Source organism: Nicotiana sylvestris, unplaced genomic scaffold (assembly GCF_000393655.2).
Source record: "Nicotiana sylvestris unplaced genomic scaffold, ASM39365v2 Un00025, whole genome shotgun sequence".
In the NCBI taxonomy this organism is placed as follows: Eukaryota; Viridiplantae; Streptophyta; class Magnoliopsida; order Solanales; family Solanaceae; genus Nicotiana; species Nicotiana sylvestris.
This window is the reverse complement of record NW_027184361.1, coordinates 41,308-63,079: the sequence shown is the minus strand read 5'-3', so window position 1 is coordinate 63,079 and position 21,772 is coordinate 41,308. Positions and strand designations below refer to the sequence as shown.

The 21,772-nt window shown below is 39.9% G+C and overlaps 1 protein-coding gene and 1 pseudogene across 1 annotated transcript; one reads left to right on the top strand and one right to left on the bottom strand.

The window, feature by feature from the left end:
* Window positions 1–482: 482 nt before the first annotated feature.
* LOC138884654 (uncharacterized) lies at window positions 483–6,725 on the bottom strand (annotated as a pseudogene).
* Window positions 6,726–18,427: 11,702 nt separating this feature from the next.
* On the top strand, window positions 18,428–20,376 carry LOC104226541 (uncharacterized). The gene is made up of 3 exons (XM_009778565.2): window positions 18,428–18,437; window positions 19,383–19,729; window positions 20,095–20,376. The coding sequence occupies exons 1-3, from the start codon at window positions 18,428–18,430 to the stop codon at window positions 20,374–20,376; spliced, it is 639 nt and encodes a 212-aa protein (XP_009776867.2).
* Window positions 20,377–21,772: the final 1,396 nt, after the last annotated feature.

Below are 21,772 nucleotides of genomic sequence, written 5' to 3'. Positions count from 1 at the left end.
GGAATCAGATCTTTTCAAAACCAAAACTTCTGCCCCAGTTTCTTTAGGTCTGGGGATTTTTGATTTTTATTTTGATGGGACCGAACCGTAAGGCTGCCTACGTATCCTTAAAAGGAATCTGGTCGAACGTAGTTCAAAAGAAAGTTTTTTGTTTTTGTTGCTTTTCTTTTCTTCTCTTTTCTTCTTTTTTCTTCTTTTCATTTTCTTTTCTTCTTTCTTTGTTTCTTTTTCTTCTTTTTTCCCCTTCTTTTCTTCCTTTTTTTTCCTTCTTCTTCATTTTTCTTATTTTCACTCATTCATCATCATTTTTTTTCATTCTCTACTTCTACTACTGATTACAAAAGAGGGGTATGAAAGAAAATAAATAAGTCTCAAAAAGGTGGCAAGGGATGAAAGTATTTGGGTAGTGGAACAAAATGCCCTCGTCATTTCAAATTTGAACATGCCAAGTACAAAATACAACTGAAGGTAAGCAAAAAAAATCATACATAATACCTCATAACTGCATCAGAATTGATAGCCATATCTACACATTTGCCTTCTATGTCCGTTAAATACAAAGTACCATTGGGCAACACTCTTGTCACTATGAATGGCCTTTGCCAGTTTAGGGCGAACTTGCCTTTAGCATCAACCTGATGAGGGTGGATGCGTTTCAATACCATCTGGCCCACTTCGAATTTCCGAGGACGCACCTTTTTGTTGTATGCTCTTGCCATTCTCCTCTGATATAATTGACCATGACATACTGCAACCAATCATTTCTTATCAATCAAACTCAACTGCTCGAGCTAGGTTTTTGACCCACTCATCATCATCAATTTCAGCTTCTGCAACGATCTGAAGGGATGGAATCTCAACTTCTGCAGGTATAACTGCCTCAGTTCCATATGCCAGCAAATAAGGAGTTGCACCTACTGAAGTGCGAACAGTAGTGCGATAACCCAGTAAGGCAAACGACAACTTTTCATGCCATTGCCTAGAACCTTGAACCATCTTACGAAGTATCTTCTTTATGTTCTTGTTAGCAGCCTCAACAGCTCCATTTGCCTTGGGGCGATACGGAGTGGAGTTCCGATGCATGATCTTGAACTGTTGGCATACCTCTTTCATCAAATGACTGTTGAGATTAGCGGCATTGTCTGTGATGATCACCTTGGGAATTCCGAACCGACAAATGATATTTGAATGAACAAAATCCACCACTACCTTCTTGGTCACAGACTTGAAAGTTACAGCTTCGACCCACTTGGTAAATTAATCAATGGCCACCAGAATAAACCTATGCCTGTTTGACACTGCCGACTCAATTGGTCTAATGACATTCATGCCCCAAGCAACAAAGGGCCAAGGTGCAGACATTATGTGTAACTCAAATAGGGGAGAATGAATCAAAGCACCATGTACCTGGCATTGATGACACTTGCGAACAAAACTGATACAATCCCGTTCCATGGTGAGCCAATAATAACCTGCTCGAAGTATCATCTTTGCCAGGACATACCCGTTCATATGCGGACCGCAAACTCCAGAATGTACTTCGACCATGATGGTTGAAGCTTCTTTAGCATCTATGCACCTCAGTAGTCCTAAATCTGGAGTCCTCTTGTACAAGATTCCTCCACTCAAGAAAAATCCACTAGCCAGACGTCAAATGGTTCTCTTTTGGTCGCCTGCAGCATGTACTGGATATATCCCCGACCTGATGTATTCCTTGATATCACGGAACCAAGGTTCGCCATCGATTTCCTCTTCCACCACATTACAATAAGCATGTTGATCACGAACTTGGATATGCACAGGGTTGACATAAGCCTTGTCCCGGTGATGTAACATTGACGCCAGAGTAGCCAAGGCATCAACAATCTTATTATGAATCCTAAGAATATGTCTAAATTCAACCAACCTGAATCGTTGACAAAGATCATGCAGACACTATCGGTACGGTATGAGCTTCAAATCTCGAGTCTCCCATTCTCCTTGAATCTGATGAACCAACAAATCTGAATCTCCTAGAACCAGTATTTCCTAGACTCCCATGTCTATAGCTAACCTCAAACCCAGAATGCACGCTTCGTACTCAGCCATGTTGTTGGTGCAATAAAATCGAAGCTGGGCTGTTACAGGGTAGTGTTGCCCTGTTTCAGGGATAAGTACAACCCCCTATTCTGACACTTTTCATGTTAGCAGCTCCATCAAAAAAGAGTTTCCAACCTGGCTTTTCATCATGGTCATCCTCATCAACACACATGACCTCTTCATCAGGAAAATTAGTCTTCAATGGCTCATATTCATCATCCACCGGATTCTCGGCCAAGTGGTCGACCAAGGCTTGGGCTTTCATCGCGGTCCGAGTCACATAGATGATGTCAAACTCTGTAAGTAAAATCTGCCACTTTGCTAGTCTTCCCGTGGGCATAGGCTTCTGAAAGATATACTTTAGAGGATCTATGCGGGAAAGGAGGTATGTAGTGTAAGACGACAGATAATGCTTCAACTTTTGTGCCACCCAAGTCAGGGCGCAACATGTCCTCTCAAGCAGAGTGTACTAAACCTCATAGGGAGTGAACTTCTTACTAAGATAATATATTGCTTGTTCTTTCTTTCCCGTGATGTCATGTTGACCCAATACACAGCCGAAAGAATTATCCAAGACTGTCAAATAGAGAATTAAAGGTCTTCCAGGCTCTGGTGGGACCAGCACAGGTGAATTTGACAGGTACCTCTTGATCTTATCAAATGCTTCTTGACACTCATCAGTCCACTTGACCACATCATTCTTCTTCAGCAGCTTAAAGATAGGCTCATAGGTTGTCGTGAGCTGAGCAATGAACCTGCTGATGCAATTTAACCTTCCAAGCAAACTCATCACCTCTGTTTTGTTCTTTGGCGGCGGTAACTCTTGAATGGCTTTGATCTTCGACGGATCTAACTCAATGTCGCATCTACTAACCACGAATCCCAGTAGTTTCCTAGACGGGACACCAAATTCACATTTCGTTGGATTGAGCTTGAGGTTGTACCTGCGAAGCCTTTGGAAAAACTTCCTCAAGTCCTTGACATGGTCAGACTGCTTCTTTGACTATGATCAAATCATCTACATAAACCTCGATCTCCTGAAATATGGTGGTCATCGCCCTCATGTAAGTTGCCCCAGCATTCTTCAAACCAAATGGCATTACCCGATAATAGTATGTTCCCCATGGCGTGATGAATGCTGTCTTTTCTGCATCTTCCTCATCCATCAAGATCTGGTGATATCCCGCGTAACAGTCCACAAAAGACCCAATCTCATGCTTGGCACAATTATCGATCAAAATGTGAATGTTCGGCAATGGAAAATCATCCTTTGGGCTTGCTTTGTCAAGATCACGGTAATCAACACAAACCCTGGTCTTACCATCCTTCTTTGGTATTGGCACAACATTGGCTAACCAAGTGGGATATCGAGTGACTCGAATGACCTTTGCAGTAAGTTGCTTTGTGATTTCTTCTTTGATCTTCACACTCATATCAGTCTTGAACTTTCGCAACTTTTGCTTGACAGGAGGGAATACTGTATCAGTTGGCAATTTATGAACTACTAGATCAATGCTCAGGCATCATCATATGACCATGCAAAGACATCTTTGTACTTAAACAATGTTTTGATTATTTCCTCCTTAACTTGCGGTCCTAAATGCACACTTATCTTGGTTTCCCTAATATCATCCTGGTCCCCTAAATTGATTGCTTCAGTTTCACTCAAATTACGCTTTGGTTTTTCTTCAAATTGTTTTAGCTCTTTACTAATTTCCTCAAATGCTGCTTCTTCATCATATTCTGTTTCATCATCATATTCTACTTCTTAGATTGTTATTTCAAGATTAGATTGGCTTTTAAGATTCGGCTGAAAATTCTTCATGCATGTCATGTCACTGCAACCAGTATAAAAGGAACTGTACAAAAGAAAAAAGAACAAAATAAAACACTATTAAGAATAACGGAAAATGGAAAATTGCATTTCATTGAAAAATAAAAGGATAGAAGGGTTTGAACATCAAAACAAGCAAAAACTAAAAATCTGGATTACAACCCTGGAATAACCCAGATAACAGAAAGGAAAACAAAGAAAACTACCAAAACTCCTTCCTGGTGGGGAGAGGAGTAGCTTCCCAATTGCTAAGCTTCACGTTTGGGCCAACAAGCTGCACATCTGCTTTAATAGAGCCTTCACCAACTTCTACCATATTGACCTCTTCGAACAGACTTTGGAACCTCTTGATCAGCTCTTCATCAACATCGACCACAGGTTTTGGGATTGAGGAGGTTGGAGGTTTTTCGGCTCCTGGCTTGACAAAAGACTTAGAAATGTGTGGGACGAGATTGGGGAGCGACCATACCTTCTGTTTCTGATTTTTAACCTTTTTCATGTCCTTATCGGTGGGAATGAATCCCAAACCAAACGTACCAGGATTCCCACTAGGGCGCACTGGATGCACAATACCCTGCAGAGATGAGCCCAAACCCTTGCCCAGCACAAAACCATTCTTCAATATTTCATTCGCAACCATGACAGACGCGGAGGATAGCTTAGGACCCAAAATGCATTTTCCTTCAGGAATTTTCTCAACAGACACTGTTTTGAAAGTCTGATAGACCCAAGGTCCCTTATCATCTTCAGCTTCGATGAACAGAACAATTGTATCATTATAAGTTAACAAGTCCTCGTCACCATGCACAACTATTTCCTGCATGTCCCATTCAAACTTCACCGTTTGGTGCAGAGAGGACGGGACTGCCTTAGTAGCATGTATCTAGGGCCTGCCCCACAACAGATTGTAGGAGACAGCCACATCTAACACTTGGAATTCCATGGTAAACTCAACAGGCCCTGACAATTCGAGCATTATATCTCCAGCAGAATCTTTATCTCCCCCATCAAAGCCTCGAACACACACACTGTTCAAGTGGATTCTTTCGACGCCAATCTTCAGTTTTTGCAGAGTAGATAGAGGACAAATATTCGCACTGGAGCCATTATCAACCAAAACCCTTGAGACAACAAAATTTTCACACTTCACCGTGAGATAGAGCGCTCGGTTGTGTTTTGTACCCTCCATAGGAAGTTCATCGTCCGAGAAAGTGATCCTATTTGCTTCGAAGATCTTGCCAGCTATCTTTTCCAAGTGGTTCACTGTGATCTTATCAGGAACATGTGCCTCATTCAAAATCTTCATCAAGACCCTGCGATGTTCATCTGAATGTATCAACAAAGACAAAAGAGAAATCTGAGCTGGTGTTTTCTTTAACTGCTCCACAATGGAATAATCCTGCACTTTCATCTTTTTCAGGAACTCCTCAGCCTCTTCCTCGGTGACCAATTTCTTTACTAGCATCTGGCTATCCTTGAATGGCTTGGCTTTCCTTAATTCTTCTGGGGTGAAACATCTCCCAGAACGAGTCAATCCTCCAGTTTTATTAACTTATTCCTCTATTTCTTTTCCTTTGTATGTCACTATCACTTGTTTATAATTCCACGGAACAACCTTGGCATCCACCACTAGCAGCTGGGTTACTGGTTTAATGATGATAGGGGTAATAGGATCCCACTTCACAACTATGACAGGCTTACTTGGAATCCTTGGTACTACCACTTTTGAACTTTCTGGACTTTCCCCAACATCTTTTGATAGCCCTTTCACGACCAACACTGGTGGTTTCAAATTGAGCAAGCTCGGTTTTTTTGTCACCCCTTCAATTGTTAAGGGCTTTGTTTTGGTAGAGTCGGGAGCTTTAACTAAATTACTTTCACTGGCCTGAATCATCATGACGGACTTAGAAGACTTCTTGGGCTCCCTATCCTTGTGAACTATTTCAATCATATGTGTCTCTTCATGGGCTGGCAAAGGGTTTTGGTTGATGTTTGGCGTGTCTGGGCTTTGGACTACAATTTAGTTTGTATCAACGAGCTCCTGGATTGCCCTTTTCAAATGCCAGCACTTCTCTATGTCATGCCCTGGAGCATCAGAATAATAGGCGCACCTTAGTCCTCAGGGAATAATCGAGGTTCTTTGGAGGGGGATTTGGTATCTTTGACTCAATCGGCCTCAAGACGTCCAACTACCTTAACCTTTGAAACAGACTAGTATAGGACTCTCTAAGCGGGGTAAAAGTTTGTTTTCGCTGTTGCCTCTCTCTTCTATACTCTGGCCTTGATCAAAAATTTGAACCATTGGGGTTTTGGTAAGGTTGTGGAGGTTGATAGGCATTTTGTAGAGTTGGGTAGGTATTTTGGGGGACTGGGGCACGCCATTGTGGGTAAGGAGGAGGTGGAGCATATGCCTGTGCATGGTGAACAAGGTATTGGGTTGGCCTGGCTGAGTATTGGGGGTTTTGCGGGGAAAAGTAATGTTGAGGTGGATTATATGGAGCTCGAGTATAGGTTTAAGGTCGGGGTCGAGGATGGGTGAACCCCTCTGGCCATGCCATGATCCGGAGACAACCATAGCGATATCTTCCTTCTTCTTCTTGTCTAGCAAACTTCCGGTACCACTCTGGATTGCCTGGGTGGTTGCTTTTATAGCAGAATAGCTCATGATCTTACTCGACTTGATCCCCTCTTCCACCATTTCTCCCATTTTCACCACATCATTGAAAGACTTACCAATGGCTGAGATCAAGTGGCCATAGTAAGTGGGCTCCAGGGCTTGAAGAAAGTATTTAACCATCTCGTCCTCTTCCATCAGAGGATTGACTCGTGCAACCTGCTCCCTCTATCGGAACCCATATTCTCTAAAGCTTTCACTGGGTTTCTTTTCCACCTTAGTCAGAGATAGGTGGTCTGGAACAATGTCTATATTGTACTGAAAGTGCCGGGCAAAGGCCTGAGCCATATCGTCCCAAGTGTACCACCTGCTAGCATTCTGGCGGGTGTACCATTCTAAAGTTGCCCCACTCAGACTTTGGCTGAAGTATGCCATTAGTAATTCGTCTTTTCCCCTGACGTCTCTCATTTTACTGCAACAACCCCTCAGATGAGCTACAAGATCCTCATGGCCGTCATACAAGTCAAACTTGGGCATCTTGAACCCGACATGTAGTTGGACATCGGGGAACAAATAGAAATCCTTATAGGCCACACTCACTTGGTTTCCCAACCCTTACATATTTCTCAATGATTGCTCCAGACTCTGTACCTTCCTAAACATCTCTTCTTGATCTGCGTTCTTGGGTGGTTTGTCAGTTTTAACATGAGGCTCAAATTGGGGAGTGTAAGAATAAGGATCTGGGACTTTGAAGGTGGGCTCCGGTACATAGTAGTGGGCATCTGTAGCGAGGAATGCAGGCTCACTAGAGGATCGGTGAAGGGTAGCTTGCGGAGGGGGTACAAAAATAGGAGCAGGTGTCAGAGCAGAGTACGAGGTTGTTTTGGCTGGCGGAGCATGAACAATTTGGGTTGAAGTGCCGGGGTAGTTGTGGTAAGGGGTAAAGCCAGGTGCGTGTTGTGGGGAAAGATCAATGGTATTGGGCATCTGGGATTGAGAGAGTGGTGGAATGGAAGCAGGGTTTTCTGTGTAGTTGGTAGGGAATGAGGGTGGAGGGTGTCCCTTAATCCAGGCCTGATACATTTCCGCCATTTGGTGCTTCAACCTTCGGACCTCTTCTTGCAATTCCGATTCCGACTCAACAATCTCCCTTGGTGGGTCTACAACTCCAGTGTCTGTTTCCTTGCTAGGCATGACTGTTTGACGCTTTGATCGGGTGTTGTATGGATGACTTACCAGGATGCCAACAAACTAACCACCTTCCTGAAACTGAAATAAAGATAACAGAGGACAACAACATAAAACCACCATGTTAGTGTTAGGGCATTTATCAAATAATAATATCACATTACGTGCAATGCACCTAGCAACGATTAACGGTTCTAAAATGGCTTTGAGGGTCATAGGGTCATATGACATCAACCCGATTTGCCCATTTCAATCCTTCCTTCTCTTTCTTTTCCAACACCTCTTATCACCCTTTTTCTCTTTTTCTTTCTCCTCTTTCTTTTTGAAACAAAAATGATTTGATCGAACCCGCTGTAGGTTGCCTACGTATCATATCCCTCATGAATCAGACCAAACGTAGTTCTGGAAAAGTGATGGAAAATAAACTAAAAACAAAATCTTTTTGGGCTTTTTCATTTAAAACTTTTTTATATTAAAATACAAAGGGAAATACGATAATGAAAGACATGACAGACTCGACTACACTGTAACAGACTCTGACACTACCTAAAGGACTCAGTGCTCCTAGATAAGACGCGAAAGCAAAAGACAACGTAAGACAATCTCAAAACATCTAAATAGAATGACTCCTCAAGCTGCTCCTGAATGCGACGGTCTTGGATGGGACGGGTCCGATGAAGATCCGGATGGCCCCGTCAATCCTGTCGAATCTAAGCTCTGTATTATACCCTGCAAGGACACCTCGGAGTTGGGAATGAGAATCCTGGAATGCGCGCCTGCATCTGGAAGGCTGACTCTAGTAAGGTACTCACAGTGCTGTCCCATGTTCTCTATCAACCCTGCTAACTGTGATCTCAGTGACTGAAGTGTAGCTCGAACCCCAACCCTTTTTGCTGCATGGGCCTCCTCTGCCTGGGTAAATTGATCCATCAACTATCTAAGCAATATCCGTGAGGTGGCCTCCTCGTCAAATACTCCTCTAACACGTCGGGGCAATGGCCTGCTAACCCCCCGCTGAGTAGACTGTAGCCATATGAAGTACTCATGGGTATACCCAGGTGAATGTGGGTCAGCAGCTAAAATATCCCTACCCATCTTCATTGCATGACGCCAATAGGTCTGGATGTCGACCTCCCTATGTGGCATAGTGTCAAATTCCCTAATGAAGTCACGAGAGTCAGGAGTGTAGGGGACTTCTTGCCGTCTCCCTAACTGACGCATCACTCTAGCAGGGGTATATGGTCTAGTACACCAAAGTCCAAACAATACCAAGAAGTCTTGCACGCGAGATCCTGCTAAGATCACGTCCAAATCAATCCAAAGGTATGACCATATAACCTTCCCTTCAGTCAAGGATCCTAAGTAATCAACCCAAGCCTGAACTCCGAGTGGTAAGGCAAACTTATCGAACGTCATTCTATGCTCGATGCACTTCACTCGATCTCTCAAACAACGGTCAATCACATCTTTCTCAAACATGGTGGTTGAATGTAAGTGTTCCATCATCCACAGCTGTAGCAACAAGTTGCTTCCCTCAAAGAACCTCCCACCTTCTCGAATCCTGGTCAAAACACGATAGATCTCTGCCAAAATTGTCGGAACCAAGGTGAACTTACTACTATATTTATCATGGAAGAGTGCAAAGGCTATTGACCCCATACACATGCTAATATGTCTACCCTCCAAAGGAAATACCAGGAGACCCAACAATGCAATAGCGAAGACTATAGGGCGCCTCTTCTTCCAAGAATCATATGATATGGAAAATTCATCTACGAAGGTCTCATACCCAGTAGGACGAGCAAACCTCTCGAATAAAAAGTCCAAAGGTACCCAAGATTGATCTAGACACCCCAATTGATCTTCCAAATCCATCCCTATGATCTTAAGGAACTTGGTGCTTGAATGAGCCCTTGTGTAAATCAAATCCTTGTCTAGGTATGGCAGGCGGGTTAACCCGGCTATCTCAGCTAAGGTGGGTGTCATCTCAAGATCCCCAAACTTGAATACCATTCCCTGCAGGTCCCAAAATATCAACATTGCTTCTACAAGGTCGGGACGAGGAGTGATGTCTATCAAAGAAATAAGAGTCCCTAATTTTTCTATCAAATCATGCTGCTTAAGTAATGTGAACATGTCCACCATTTTACTAGAGTTGAAGTGAGGCTTGACTCTCAAGTCATTCCCAAGAGGGGTAGTTTCAAGTACCTTGGATCGGTTATTCAGGGGATCGGGGAGATTGACGAGGATGTCACACACCGTATAGGGGTGGGGTGGATGAAGTGGAGGTTAGCGTCGGGAGTCTTGTGTGACAAGAAAGTGCCACCGTTACTAAAAGGTAAGTTTTATAGAGCAGTGGTTAGGCCTGCCATGTTATATGGAACTGAATGTTGGCCGGTAAAGAACTCACACATCCAGAAGATGAAAGTAGCAGAGATGAGGATGTTGAGGTGGATGTGCGGGCATACAAGGATGGATAAGATTAGGAATGAAGATATTCGAGAGAAGGTGGGCGTGGCCCCCATGGAGGACAAGATGCGGGAAGTAAGACTCAGATGGTTCGGGCACATTCAGAGGAGGAGCACTGATGCACCGGTGAGGAGGTGTGAGCGACTGGCTGTAGTGGGCACGCGGAGAGGTAGAGGAAGACCTAAGAAGTATTGGGGAGAGGTGATCAGACAGGACATGGCGCGACTTAGGATTACTGAGGACATGGCCCTTGATAGGGAATTATGGAGGTCGAGCATTAAGGTTGTAGGTTAGGGGAGAGTGAATATTTCTACAGCACAATAGAGGGAGACTATCCAGTTAGGAGTTAGACTAGGAATGTCATTGGTCGTCTATTGATGCAGGGCTTTCCCTTCTAGTTGTACTATACCAGCCATCTATTTCGTATTTCGTATTTTGTATCCTGTATTTCATATTTCATATCTCTTATATATTGTTGTTGTTATTGTTGTTATTTTTATTACGCATTTTTATGGCACTAATATATCATCTCCTATTGCTTTTTTGAGCCGAGGGTCTCCTGGAAACAGCCTCTCTACCCTTCGGGGTAGGCGTAAGGTCTGCGTACATATTACCCTCCCCAGACCCCACTTGTGGGATTATACTGGGTCGTTGTTGTTGTTGTTGGCCGATGTGACCAGAAGTGGCTAGAAATGCAAGATATGGCTAAGACCCCGCAAAGCCAAGAACCTAAGAAACTAGGAAGACCGGAACCTATGTGGCTTGCCTACCTATCACGTCTTGAAAGATGAAAATCAGGTTCGCGTAGTTCGGGAAGATCGGACATGGGGGAAAACTTTAAAAAAAATACAACTAATTTGGGAAAACCATTTTTGAAAAATGATGGAAAATGTAAAATCTTCTTGGATTTTCTTTTTTTATTTTTGGAAAATAATGGGGAAAGTGTAAAATCTTTTTGGATTTTCTATTTTCAATTTTTCTTGCCTTTTGGAAAATAATGGAAAAGTGTAAAATCTTTTTGGATTTTCTTTTTCATTTTTTTTGAAAATAATGGGAAAGTGTAAAATCACCTACTTCATTTTATATTTCACCCTCAAATATCCTTGGTCCGTCAAATGACCCTTTTACCCCTAAAGAGATGCAAACATGTAGCACATAGGGATGACTAAATGTCTTTTTGGGCCATGAGCCCATTTTGACATAATTCGAGTAGGCCTCCTACAACGGGACACGATGTCTGGGACCGAACCCGGCTAGGTTTGAATGATATGATGCACATAAATATGACCTAAAATCTAACCTACGGTTAGGGTTAACTAGACAAGGCAATTTGGGGCGGCACGTGGTCGATGGCGGTTGCTCTAGCTGTCCGCCCACTCCACGCTCCCACGCCACTCCCCTAAAGACACGGGTGACTCACAAAAGGTCGTGTACGCTCAAATGTACTCCGGAAGACTTGTTGCAGAAAGAAGACTCGGGGTTATGCAAATGATGATAGTTATAAAGCAGTAAACACATAAAGCAAAAACTGTAAACACATAAACAACTAGCAAATAATAACAAAAATATAAAAACATAATAAAAATCAAGTAAAGCTAATGAAAAAGCACAGAAACCTCAACCAAATATTCTAAAAGCCAACAAGATCATAGTACTGGCTTGAACTTGCAAGTCCCCAGCAGAGTCGCCTGAGATGTCACACCCTTTTTTACAAAACTTCACTAACCCTCTTAAATTAATAAAAAGATTTCGCAAAGCTCGAAAGGGTTTTTCAATTTGAAAAGTGACAAAAATTGTATTCAAAAGGAAAATAACTTCAGCGTCGCCACCTGACATTTGATTTCGGTGTGTCAGGTCACCTTTTTTTTAAAAATAGTAATTTTCCTTTCAAATACCTTGAACTCTAAAACTAAGTCTACACCAGAGATTTGGGTAAGGGGGTTCATTTGACCTAGGGAGAAGGTATTAGGCACTCTCCAAGTCCCGTAACTAGTACAGTTACGTACCCGATCTAGTTGGCTTTCAGAATATTCGAATTGAGATAAAAAACAAACACAGAAAAGAAAAATAGACACACAAGAGGTTCGAGGTCGTTCCCACCTAATAAAAAGAAAATAAAACTAAAACTAAAATACTACAAGTTTCACTCTAGGCCTCCAAATACTAGTACTGCGGGGCATTCCCCGGAATAAAATATATACAAATCCTTCGGGGCATCCCCCGGATAAAATTAACTAGGGGAACGATCTCTCGCCTCGCAATTAACAGAAGTCCTAAAGCTTGCCTACCCACTGTGGTCGGCCTAACATGCTCCTAGCGAATAATAATAAAACAAGAACAATTAAATAAGAGAAAGGCTAAAAGAAATTCACCTCGGGGTCGTGTTCTTTTAACTTATCATTTTCATGTATTTAGACCAAGCCCAATTCCTAAATGAGTAAGCAAATTACACTAATGGGCTAGTCTTTTCCCTATCCCCACGACCCCTGCTCATCCAAAGAAGCGCGCAAATAATGATAAACATGGACAAACAACTGAACAACGAGAATAGAGATATACGTTCAAATCAGAAAATAAAACATCTAAATTGGCAATCTTCTAGCAGGCATAGAACAAAGTGGTCAAACTAAGGAGCAACAGGAGATAAAATAAAGCAAGGATTGGTGTATTCAAAGTATGATTGAGAGCATGTATCCCTTAACCCCACTGTTACTCAATTCCCTCACAAAAAAGCAGCCATTCACAAGTTCGAAATCACTTGCTCTTATCTTCACGATAAATCAACCACCACCAACAACTTTTCACTTAACTATCATAATAAAACATGACATAGACTTTAGAAGGAAACAACCATGTATCTCATTCTTTATGACAGTGGAATGGGGATATCCAACAGAACACTCAAATTCACTAACGCCTGGACACGCTTGAGGTATGAGTTTCAATTCCATCAGTTATAACTAATAACAATTTAAGCAACGAGACTACTGAGAATGCGATCAAACTTGACTGACATAGGAACTTGAATGACAATCTGACCTTTTAAAGTAACTATCAAACTAGCAACCGTGAAGATTACCATGCTGGAGGCAAAATCATCTCGAGTTAGGTCGCGAACTCATGGTTACACTTCATCAAACTTTCATTTTATCTTCGAACTCAAACAAGAATCGCTAACTGATTTTTGGATTTGAAAATTAGTTATTCAAACACATAGAATTCCTATCTAAGCTACTAACATTCTACATGAAACTGAAATGCCAATACCAATCTTCTACGAGCCTTTTGACACAAGAATTAAAACGCTGGATGTTCTGTACATTCACAATTTGGAGGCCAACTTGAGAAACAGAAGACAGAACCAAACTAATCAAAACGTCGACTAAGGATGCCAACAGATTTAAGTCAAGAAAAGAAGGTTACCATATGCAATTATCAGTCAATCATTGAGGAAGAATAGGGCAGGAGGTTATATAGATTGCGACATCAGAGAAGTCATGATAGAATGATGAACTAAGCTAGCACAAACTACTGGGATTGACTCGATTAAGATTCAAGGATTCGTATAATTTTTTAGAAACTAAACGAAACTAACCAAGCCAATAACAGATAGAGAACATTAGATACTAGTTTCAGAAACTCATTTCAACATGTAAACTCAGCCAAACCAAGAAGAAATATTCAAGAAAATGGCAAGCAACGATATAACGATCACGCACTCTCATTAACAGTCGCAAAACAATCTGAGTTTCATTTGTTAATCTCCAAAAATAATGACGGATCAAACAATCTATAAGCCGATCAAACCCCGACCCTCATCATTCCGAAAATCAACAGAAAATAAATAGAAAAGGGAGAAAGATGAACCTGAAATTGCTTTCGATTAACAAATAAAATACAGTCGTTATACGAACAAAGATGAAATGGCAGTCATGGTCAGAACTCGAACAATGGGCAACAATAGCGATGGACTTCACTCAAACTAACTCCATTTTGCAATATAAATCCTAATATCGAAAAGCCAGGAAACAGAAGTATTTTCAGTACCTCTTTTTCTGAATTTTTAAAATGGAAAACCAAACTTGAACAAAGAACTAAGCTCAAATCATCTTTTTTGATCTATATTTTTGTTGACTTTTGAAGTAAAAGAAACAGCAAAAACCAAAAGAAGGTCTCTCAAGTTCAAAATTAAACCCTAATTTTTCCTCAACTTCTCTCCAAATATTTCCGTGAACCCCCGAAAATTCTGTCCAAGACCCAAATATATAGCTCTCTCCCGAATCTTCTCTCCTTCCTTGGCAAGAAATCACAAAAACCCTTCAAAATTTCCGAAAATCCCACCAAAATTCCGAAAATCTCCTTTTTTTTTTTAAAATCTGGGCAAATGGAGGGGTATGATCAATTTTCATTAATCATATCCTACCCTTTGTCCATCATCTACCGTTGAAAGAGATTCACGTGTGAGAGAGCAAAACAAAACTCGAATTCGAACCAAAATCGGTTATTTGTCAGGCCACGTGGAAGAAAGAGAGAAGGGAAAGGGGGACCATGAGTTAACTCGCCGGAATTAGTGAGTTTTCTGGCGAGTTTTGGATGGGCAGAAGGCGTGGGAGTTGGGGTGGCGCCGTTTGGTTAGGGGTGTTTATGTTTAGGGTTAGATAAATATTTGGTTTTTATATTATGGTGTGGAGGAATTGTGGTCGTTAGATCTAGGTGTTTGAACGGCTGAGATTAAACGAAATTGGGGCGGGTTGGTGGGTATTTGGGGCGGACTTGGGCTGCTGGGTTGGGTCAAGGTAATGGGTCAGCTAGGTTGAAGGGATTATGGGATTGGGTTTCCCCAATTTGGGCTTCTTCTTGCCCGAAATTGGGCCAAAAATTTGGGATTATAATCTTTTTATCCATCAATTTGAAAACTTAAACCTTTTCTTTATAAAATGATTTAAAATTAACTCTAACTAATTTAAAGTAAACTATATCATACTATGAAACTATATATATATATATATATATATATATATATATATCACTTTTATATAAATTATTATATTCAAAATAAAAGTGAGAATCATGGTAAAAACAAGATATATTGCTATAAAAATATTAATAACCTAAACTAAATAGAATAAGATAGAACATGAAACTATTTTTGTATTGTTTTCAATTTTTGTGCCTTAAAAATAGAATTAATATTAGTAATAAAGTAAAATCCTATAGAACTAAACTCAAATAAATATCCTAAAAATACTAGGACTATTAGAGGTAATTCTAATGCGTGGGTCAAAAATTACATGTCTACACCCGGAATCGAATTCCGAGGTCCCGAGCTTGAGAAATGAATTTTCAAAGAAAATTGTTTTTTGAAATTGTTTAAAGAAATTTGATTATAACAAGATGGTATCGGGACCGTATTTTGGTTCCGGCATCCGGTACAAGTCTTATATATGATTTAAGACATTTCTGTCGAATTTGGTGAAAAACAGATGTCATATGACGTGATTTGGACTTAAATTGCAAAGTTGATGTTTAAAGAAGTTTTGAGAAGATTTCATTGATCATGAGATTTAATTTGATGTTCATGATGTTATTTTGATGATTTGATTACACGAATAAGTCAGTAGGATGTTTTTGAGGTTTTATGTACACTTTGTTTGGAGTTCCGAGGGCTCGGGGAGTTTCGGGTAGGTTTCGGGATGTTTTAGGCTTAAAACTAGAAATTGCAGGTCTCTGAACCCCACAAGTTCGGTCCGCGATCGACCTTGTGCGGAGCGCGGTGAAGGTTGTGCGGTCGCGGCCCGCACAGGGCGCTGCTGTGCGGTCCACACAGGGGGTCTGAGGGGGCCCTAAGAGACGATTTTTCAAACAGCCTTTCTTCTCCAAATCAATTGTAATTCGTTTTTAACTAGTTTTTTTCAATCATTAACATCTTTTAACATGATTTCAACTTCAAATCAACAATTTTCATGGGGGAAATTAGGTATTTTGGGTAGAACCTAGGTTTTTCAAAAATTGGGGATTTGGACCTCGATTTGAGGTCCGATTCAAAACAAATTATATATTTGAGTTCGTAGGGGAATGGGTAATCGGGTTTAGGTTCGAACCTCAGGTTTTGACCACATGGGCCAAGGAGAGATTTTGACCTTTTGGGTAAAACTTTGGAGAACTCATTTTTCATGCATTCAAATTGATTCATTTAGCGTTTATTGATGTTATTAAGTAACTTGTGGCTAGATACGAGCGAATTGGCGGAGGAATCAAGGGGTAAAGATATAATTGAAGCTTGAGTTGTGTTCGAGGCATCGAGGTAAGTGTTTGGTCTAACCTAAGCTTGAGGGATTAGGAGTTGTGTCCTATTTGCTATTTGTTCCTTATTGAGTACGACGTATAGGCATGATGACGAGTATCTATGCGTTAGTGTCAAGCATGACCGTGAGTCTTATATTGTGATTTTCATGATCTCGTTGTATTATTTATGCTTTGGTAAAGATTTCTATTTGTAGTGTAAAGTTGTAGAAAGAATTGTGACCTATGAACATTGAGGAGCGTTGGCTCCAGTTGTATAACGAATTGTGAAAGTATAAGTGATAATCGAAACTCTAGAGCATTGGCTCGGGTTGTGAAGTGAATTGTGAAGTAAAAGTGAGAAAGAGAAGAGATCATTATGTTGCCCCTTGCCGGGCTATTGTTGAGTTGCGGTTCCCTTATATTGTGTTCTTAATTGATTTTACGGACGCTCAAGTTGATGATTCTTCGTGTTAGGTGTTGTAACAAGTTTGGTTATAGCTGGGTAGTTAGGTGTTGTAACAAGTGTAGTTATAGCTGAGGTAGTTAGATGTTGAAACTAGTTGAGTTATAGTTGAGATAGTTAGGTGCTGGAACAAGTTTGGTTATGGCTGTTTCTCCCTTGCCGGGATGTATATACTTGTACTCTGGAGTTCCCTTGCCGGGATAGTGTAGTATATTGTTGATCCCTTGCCGGGATGGTTAATTATGATTATTGTTGACTGTATATTTGGATGGGTTGCACGCCGCAAGAGATATTATATTGGATCGGGTTGCACGCCGCAACAGTTATATATGTGGATTGAGTTGCACGCCGCAATAGATATTATATTGGATCGGGTTGCACGTCGCAACAAATATTATATTGGATCGGGTTGCACGCCGCAACAAATATTATATTGGATCGGGTTGCACACTGCAACAATTATATATGTGGATCGGGTTGCACGCCGCAACAATGTTAAATGATAAGGGATTGGGTTGCGCGCCGCAACAATATTGTTATTGTATTGATTGTAGACATCGAGTGTTCTTTCATACTTTATTAAGTTTCTAATAGAATTGATATGTTTCCCCGAAGCATGTCCCCCCTCCCTTTAAAACTGTTATTACCTATTTATATTTCTGCTGTATATTATATAACTGCATAGGTTTATCTGGAGTCTGGTCCTAGCCTTGTCACTACCTCGCCGGGGTTAGGCCAAACACTTACCGGCACATGGGGTCGGTTGTGCTGATACTACACTCTGCACTCTGTGCAGATACCGGAGCGGCACTTGATCAGTAGCAGTAGGGGAGCCAGCCTTCTGTCCACCGAGACACCGAGGTAGCCTTGCAGGCATCCGCAGGTCCAGCGTCTCCTCTATCTTTTATTATGTTCTGTTATCTCATGTATCCGAGACAAACGGTGTTATTTTTCCTTCAAATTGTTGTATGTAGTACTCCTAGTAGTCTGTGGATATTGTGACACCAGTTTCTGGGTAGAGGCATGTGTTGACTTTCGAAACATTTTGGTTTTATTTTTATTCAAGACTTCCACTTAAATCTCATATTCCGCTGTCATGTAGGTATTTATCACTTGTTAAAATGAGTTGTAAAAAAAGATTAACACAGAAAAGCTAAAGATTTCTAAGTTTGTGGTTTGCCTAACTTCTACGAGTAGGCGCCATCACAACTCCCGAGGGTAAAAATTTCGGGTCGTGACGATATATATATAACTATAAAGATAAGTATATATAATGAAATTAACCTTAAAGCAAGTGAATTATATAGTAGCCGATATGTATTAGTGAATGGACTTATATGTTGTCTATAGGCCAATACATATGACCTTAATATAAACGACTATTATATAAATGGTCGATATTACTATAAATTACAACGATATAATTAGCATAGGTTATAAACGACTATTGTTATAGGGAATTATTAGGTAAAAAAGATAAGGAAAAATAAAAAAAATGGCAGAAGGTAAAATAAAATTCAGGTAAAAATAAGTCTGAAGAAGGAAATAAATAAAGTAGATAAAAAATATAACTATTGGTTTAAGTTTTTCTTTAAAAAAACTGATTGGGTTGATAGGAAAAAATTAAAATCCACCCTGTTAAAGGTGAGATTCGATCTCCAGACGCCTCACTCAATAAACACAATAACTACCCTTACTTAACAAATATACCGATTAGAACTTTTATGCCTTTTGTACCTTTATTTATATACATTGGAATCCTAAATTAAGGCTGTATAAGTATACATATCTTCCTTGGAAAGTTAATCGATATGCCCAAATTTCGATTTTGCAGTTGATCCGCCCATGGTTCCTTGACGCTCCATCTTCAAAATTTCAACAGGTTTCTTGCTTCTTCCTCTTCTTCTTTTTCCATAATCTTAATCTTAACTTTCGTTTATCCTAATCTTCATCATTTTGCCTATAATACTAAGCCTAATATGATGCCTCCAGTTAAAAATAAAATTGCATTGGAACTTTACCTTTCGATATGCTAAGCAACCTTCCTGATAATGTTCTTGATGATATTCTTATACGTATGCCTTTACCAGATGCTGTTAGAACAAGCATCTTATCAAGGAAATGGAGATATAAATGGTGTAGAATTCCACAACTTACTCTTGATCGAACTCTATGGAAAATACACCAAACTTCTTACTTTGAAAATATTATCCGCCACATTTTGACCCATCATGGAGGACCAGTTAAATAGTTTACCCTCTCAATTCCGTATTTGGAAGACTTTACTTATATTAGACAGTTGATAGGGTTCCTCTCTGAAAATGGTATTGAACATCTTATTCTTAAATTTCCGATAAGGGGGAAACCATACAAATTGCCTGCTTTATTTTTCAATTGTGTGCATTTGAGGCATCTATCTCTTGAAGACTGTTTACTATCTCATCCACCAGCCTTGATCAGAGGTTTTGAAAGGCTAATTAGCCTGAAGCTATACAATGTTACAATCTTGTACACATTGCTTGGAAGACTAATCTCTCATTGCTCGTTGCTAGAGCAATTGGTGCTTCATCTCCCAGATAATTACCGTGGTGTCATTGAAATTAATGCCCCTAGATTGAAGTCCCTTGACTACACAGGCAGTGTATGGTCTATCAGTTTAAAAACTGTTCCTCTTCTGGCACAATTATCACTTGCACTTACGGGAGGCTATATCCTGGAAGCAAAACCTCACTATACTAGGTTTTTTGAGTCTTTTTGTGCACTGGAACATCTCCATTTGGATAACTATAGTGTCAAGGTAAATGTGTTTCATAACTTCACTGTAGTGCATTTTCATAGATGGAATATATTGTGGGATATGAGCCATCCTTTTAATTTGGGATGTTCATTCTAGTTATTGGCTGCAGGTGCAGGAGAAGTACTAACTAGTCTTCCCTTTCGTGTTGACTGTGTGAAAAATCTTTACCTCTTTGATCTTTATCTGAGTGAATTGTATTCTATCGCCTGTGCTTTGTGTTTGATGAGAAGCTTCCCATATTTAAAATATATAAAAATCAAGGTTCTTACTTAATCATTTGGTTATCTTCTTAAGTTCTCATTACGTAGTGGCTTCTTTATACCTCTTATCGTCATTTAAATTTGTTTTTTTTAATTCTTTATTAGGTGGATGATAGTGGTGTACCTATGGCACTGGATAATATTGATTTGGAAGGAAGTTTTGGAGATACAGCATTCAACAACCTCAGTATAATTGTGATTAGGAGCATTCGAGGGACAAATCCTCACATGCAACAGTTGAAGCTTATTTTAGCAGAGTCTCCGACTCTTATGAGAATCATAATCGAGGTATTGACGTATGAAGATTATGAAATTCTCAAATCAGTAATTAAGCGTTCAGAATTTAGGTGTGCATCACCTGACGCAGAAGTTGTATTAAACTACTAGTATATGCCGTGTTTTTTTTGACAATTCTGGTACATGCCATGTTTTGACAATTCTGTAACATGTAGTCTTTTGACAATCCTGTTATGCCGTGTTTTGACAATTCTGTTAAATGCCGTGTTTTAATTTTCTTATGTTTCGTGCTGTGAATCATTCATCATTTGCTGTGTGTTTGTTACTAGACTGTTTAATGCATTCGATAAAATTAGCTTAATTCTAGACATTTGACGTTTATGGTTGCCATTGGTCGATACGTATGAACTTAATGAATGAAATTAATATAAACGGCTATTATATAACTGTGAATCGCAACGATGTAATTATCATAGGTCATATGAGTACAACCTTAGTCAGTGGACGTTTATGGTTGCCATTGGCCGATACGTATGAACTTAATGAATGAAATTAATATAAACGACTATTATATAACTGTGAATCGCAACGATGTAATTATCGTAGGTCATATGACTACAACCTTAGTCGGTGGATGTTTATAGTTGCCGTTGGCCGATACGTATCAACTTAATGAATGAAATTAATATAAATGGCTATTATTACTGTGAACCACAACGATATAATTATCGTAGGTCATATGACTACAACCTTAGTCGATGGACTTATATGGTTGCCGTTGGCCGATAATATGAACTTAATGAATAAAATTAACATAAATTATATAACTGTGAATTGCAATGATATAATTATCGTAGGTCATATGACTACAACCTTAGTCGGTGGACGTTTATGGTCGCCATTGGCCGATACTATGAACTTAATGAATGAAATTAACATAAACGGCTATTATATAACTATGAATCACAACGATATAATTATCGTAGGTCATATTACTACAACCTTAGTCGGTGGACGTTTATGGTTGCCATTGGCCGATACTATAAACTTAATGGATGAAATTAACATAAACGACTATTATATAACTGTGAATCATAACGATGTAATTATCGTAGGTCATATGACTACAACCTTAGTCAGTGGATGTTTACGGTTGCCGTTGGCCGATGCGTATGAACTTAATGAATGAAATTAACATAAACGGCTATTATATAACTATGAATCGCAACGGTATAATTATCGTAGGTCATATGACTACAACCTTAGTCTATGGACTTATATGGTTGCTGTTGGCCGATACTATGAACTTAATGAATAAAATTAACATAAATGGCTATTATATAATTGTGAATCGCAACAATATAATTATCGTAGGTCATATGACTACAACCTTAGTCGATGGACGTTTATGGTTGCCATTGGCCGATACTATGAACTTAATGAATGAAATTAACAGAAATGGCTATTATATAAGTGTGAATCGCAACAATGTAATTATCGTATGTTCAATATATATATATATATATATATATAGAGAGAGAGAGAT